The following is a 5,077-nucleotide window of genomic DNA, read 5'->3' as shown; positions in this document are numbered from 1 at the left end:
TGAGATGACGCAACGCGAGCGTAATCTCGAACAATTGCACATGTGTATATTTCATATTTTTACGTATTTTATATTTCAAACACTTTACATGTATTACATATTACATATTTTTTTATGTTAAGAATAAAATACAGTTTGCACGAATTAAATAACATTGTCCTTGTGTATCCATGAATTGTGCGATCCATCGAATCCCAGCCATTAAACGTAAACCTCGTCGCCCCTCTTGCGCAGTACTTTCTCCACGAGATACACGTCCGGATAAGTCGCGCGATGCAACTCGTGCTCGTAGAACGCTCCAGCGACGGATTTTCCACGATAGTCCTCGAGTAGATAGGTTACGGGATTGGTACGCTGCACTTTAACGATCTTAAACACCTCGGTGGTCCAATTCGGCGTGTAACCCTTTTCGAAAATTGTTTTGTATTTGCTAACGCGCACCGAGTCACCCGCTTTGAATTTTGCCGGACCCGCGATCTTTATCGCGCTGTATACGGTAGCCAAGAGTCTTTTGGCGATCGCGGGGGTAACGTCGACGGGCCGCATGCCGATGGTTCGATGCTTGCGCGCGTTGTAATCCGACACGAGTCGCGGCAAGGCGTCGACCCACTTGTAATTTCCGTTAAGCGTAAACATCTTCCACATGTCGTTCTTTAACGTACGATTGAATCGCTCGACGACCGACGCCTTCAACACCGAATACGTGGAATAATGATTGATGTCGTGTTTTCTCACGAGACGTTGCACATCGGTGTTGTAAAATTCCTTCCCCATATCGGTTTGTAGGTTACTGGGGCACCTCCCGCTGTGTCGAATTATCTCGGCGATAGCGTCGGCTGTCTCGCTGCCGCCTTTACCCTTGAGCGGCACGGCCCACGCGTACTTGCTCAACACATCGATGACGGTGAGTATGTAGTGGTAGCCTCCGTTGAAACGTGAGTACGGACGCATCTCAACGATGTCAGCCTGCCACAGGTCATCGTACCCTCGCACTATGACGCGTCTGCGGGGAAAATTTCTTCTCGCCGGAGCGTGCAGTTCTTCGATGAGTCGTTGCTTCTCGATACTTTTACGCACATCGATCGATTTTAACTGTCTCATGTTTCGTTGTCGCCGTTTCTGCTTCTAGTGCATCGTTCGTAGCAGTTTCTGAACAGTTCGTAACCGCTTCTCAACAGTTCGTAACCGCTTCTGAGCCATTCGTGAATCGTTCGTTGCTGTTCGTCGTCGTCAGTTAACCGTTGTTTGTCACTCATCGTCGTCGTCGTCGTCGTCGTCGACGTTCTTTAGCCGTTTGTAGCCTTTCCTGTCACAGCGTAGTTTGCAGCTGTTTCTGAATCGCTCGTAATCGTTTCTGAGTTGTTTTTGAATCGTTCGATAACCGTCCGACAACCGTTCTTGAACCGTTAGACAGCCGTCCGACAACCGTTCTTGAATCGTTCGTTGCTGTTCGTCGCCGTCGTCAATTAACCGTTGCTTCTCTTCACTCGTCGCCTTTCGATAGTCGTTTCTGCTGAACCGTTTCTTCATCGTTCATTAGCCGTTTCCAATCTAACGATGTTCGTACGCCGAAGCGCGTTTACCGCAGTCTGTAACGCTCGCACGTCCTTCTCGAACGAGGTAAGCTTCTCGTCTGACTCTTTTCGTTGATCTGTCAAACTTTTAACGCACCGATCCACGTATAGTTTGTTAACCGCGTCACCGTCAGTCTCAGGTTGCGCTACGCGATGAATCTTGCGCGACCTTGCGTCAAAGTCCGTGGCGCTGCGACACAGAGCGTTATTGCGCACGAAATTTCTCATTAATCCGCTCCACCGATGGTACAAAATAAAGTTTGTCGCGTCTCCGCTGTGCTCGAACAATCCAAATTTGTTGATCGGCATTTCGACGCTGATTGAACGGATCGCTGTCGCGCCGTTTAATTTATAATAAGCCCGGCTTTGCGAAGTTCCTCGATGATCTCGTTGTCGTGGGCATTGTTGCCAGCTTGACGCGAAGCGTCGAGCAATCGCAGACGATCCACCAGCTCGTTGGGATCGTCCCAGTGCACGTAGTCGATCTTATTGTCGGTTAGCGTCATCGCGCGAGGCATGGATAATCCCTTTCCGGATTTTTTCTTCTTGGATTCGATCGATATCAACGGTGAGATTACCCATAGATACTTGTATCCCCTGTTACCCTTTACTCGCTCGCGAGGATCGTGCTTGTATTTATGAGCACTCGTCGCCAACAGTATGCTTCTGTACTTTTGCCTATCGGCCTCCGTGTAGAGCTTATCATCGGGTATTTTTTTGAAGATTAACTCGTAAATACCGGGTGTACCGGCGTATCGTACGTCGCCGATATGAATGTTATCCGCTTTGTCCACGTAAAAACGTTTATTAGCGAGCATCATTTCATTCTTGTCGAGATAAACGCCGTACACGTCGTCTATCGTTGGATCGGCGCCCAAAACAGACGAGATATACACTCGGCTCAGTGGACCGAAATGATCTTCCAACGGGTGAACGGTGAATATCCCCCGGGGAAAATGATCCCAACAAAAAAATCCCACTCTAAAGATCCCGAAAAATATGTTCCCCGAAAAAAATAATCCCAACAACAAAAAAATCCCCCTCTAAAGATCCCGAAAAATATGTTTCCCGAATAAAATAATCCCAACAACAAGAATATCCCACTCTAAAGAAATCGGTCAAATTCTGCCTTTAAGGGTAAAGCCAGCGAAATTCTATGTTAAGAATAGATTCGGTCGCCGAAATTTACATTTAAATAGCCGAATATTTCCCGATAACTGAAGGGCAGAAAAACAGAGCTCTATTGTTGGCGATAATGACTCGCTCCTTTGTCTCGGAGACTCGGTGCGCGAGGCATACACCCGTGACAAAGCGAGCGACCTATATATCAAAACAGCTGATCGGTGACTGGCCTCGAGTTCAGCGTGACATTCGTCAAAACGAATTACTCGAGACGTCGACAACTGATTGGATCAGCCGAATTTTCGGCTCGTTACCGGGGGTCCGGAGGAATCGAGAACATTCTGAAGTTGTGGGAATAAAACCCCGGACCCTCGCGCGCGAGCCCGCTAACGACGAAAGTTTCTCGGAGGACGCGTATCGAAACATAGAGTCACTCGCTTATTCGTTGCTTGTTTCGAATTGTGAAATTATTCGTCGCATAATTCATCGAGTGCCCTAAGTTTGCGAGGTTGTCTGTTAACAATGACGCTGCATTTTGTGACAAATCAGAAAGGCGGTGAAAATCTTGTTCATCGTGGATACGTATATGTATTTCATCGCGAGGGTGCTGGAAAATTCATATGGCGATGTGTTTTACATAAAACCGGCAAATGCCGTGGACGCTGCTATACATCCACCAAAAACAAAACAGGTATGTCAGCATTGCTGTGTGCGACATTGAGTGATTGATTTTGTTATTGATGATATATATGAGTTTATAGGTAGAGTAACCGAGGAATTTGATCATTCTCACGCGCCGGATCCCGCAAAAGTTGAGGTAATGAAGGTAATGGCCAAACTGCGAAAGAAAGCAAAACAAACTCAAGAGCCGACAGGAGTCATTGTTGCTGCAGCCACCGCTGATGTGTCTGTGGCAGCTAGTGGGCAGCTCCCAAGCCGAAGAGAGCTCAGCTGTACGGTTCGCCGCATTCGTCATGTCGAGCAAAACGTACCAACAAATCCCTCCACTATTGATGAGTTTGTAGTGGCCGATGGTTACCGAAACACGTGGAAGAACGAAGTCTTTTTGAAATGTGACTGTAGCATTACGACAAAAAAACCGACCGCATATTGATTTTTACAACAGAACGGAATTTGAATGCATTACGCACGTGTGATGTGTGGTATGCCGATGGTACATTTCGCGTTGTTCCTAACATATTTCATCAAATGTACACCATACATGGGGCTGTTGGAGGAGAGGTGTTGCCGCTTGTATTTGTGCTGACAACCGGTAAGAGCGAGAGAGTCTACATCAAAATGCTGAAAGAGTTGCAGTCAATGGAGCCACGTTTACAACCGGTGACAGTGATGGTTGACTTCGAACGCGCATTTATCAATGCAATCACTAAAGTGTTTTGTGGCGTTAATGTTAAAGGTTGTTTTTTCCACATGTCACAGTGTATTTGGAAACACATTCAACAATTCGGACTGCAACCAGCATATGCTCGTAGTGGTGACTACGCGTTGAACCTCAGGATGCTGAGTGCACTCGCATTTGTGCCCCCGGACAACGTTGAAGCTGCATACGAGGCATTAATCGCGTCACCATTTTACTCTGATCACGCTGGCGAATGGGAAATGTTGCTCTCTTATTTTGAAACAACTTGGATCGGCAATATTAATCGGCGTAAAGTGAGAAGTGGTGCTCTTTTTTCCGTAGCCCTGTGGAACCATTACGTTACTACTCTAGAAAATGGAGATCGCACCAACAACATCGTTGAAGGTTGGCACAACGCCTTTAACATTCGTGCCCAAGCGGCTCATGTTACACCATGGAAATTTATCGATTTAATGCGTGATGAGCAAGCTATGACTGAATTAAAGCTTGAACAGATACTTCGAGGCGACGTTGGACCAAAGAAAACTAGAAAATATCGAGATCGTAATAGGCGATTGCTTAATGTCGTGGGCACCTATGGTAAAGGCGACGTTGTTGAATATCTGCGTGGTGTTGCCCATAACTTAGCCTATTAGGATTATTTATTGTTCGGTGCAATGTACCTGATTATATGTAACTTCGTTTCTTGTCATTATATTTAAAAATTGATATCTCGACAGCTGCATTGTAGCGCAATGTGGTTTGCGGAACTCTTCTACTAGATTATTTGTAACGATCACTAATTGTGCGGTGCAATGTATCTGATTTTATGTAACTTCGTTTCTTGTTATTATATTTAAAAATTGATATCTCGAAAGCTGCATTGTAGCGCAATGTGGTTTGCGGAACTCTTCTACTAGAATATTTGTTACGATCACTAATTGTGCGGTGCAATGTATCTCATTATATGTAACTTCGTTTCTTGTTATTAGATTTTGGTTCGGGTGATTTTTTCAGGTAT

The 5,077-nt window shown here is 45.8% G+C and overlaps 1 protein-coding gene across 1 annotated transcript; it reads left to right on the top strand.

Moving 5' to 3' along the window:
* Positions 1-3,905: 3,905 nt before the first annotated feature.
* Positions 3,906-4,712, top strand: LOC139784347 (uncharacterized). The gene has a single exon (XM_071723522.1). It carries the CDS (start codon positions 3,906-3,908, stop codon positions 4,710-4,712), a length of 807 nt encoding a protein of 268 aa, XP_071579623.1.
* Positions 4,713-5,077: the final 365 nt, after the last annotated feature.

Source organism: Temnothorax nylanderi, unplaced genomic scaffold (genome assembly GCF_030848795.1).
Source record: "Temnothorax nylanderi isolate EJ_2023f unplaced genomic scaffold, tnyl_v1.0 TNYL_tig0614_pilon, whole genome shotgun sequence".
NCBI lineage: Eukaryota > Metazoa > Arthropoda > Insecta > Hymenoptera > Formicidae > Temnothorax > Temnothorax nylanderi.
This window is presented reverse-complemented; position numbering and strand designations above follow the sequence as displayed.

Bases quoted from the DNA above. Each gene is read 5' to 3' on its own strand.
- LOC139784347 (XM_071723522.1), top strand. From the start codon at position 3,906: ATGTACACCATACATGGGGCTGTTGGAGGAGAGGTGTTGCCGCTTGTA.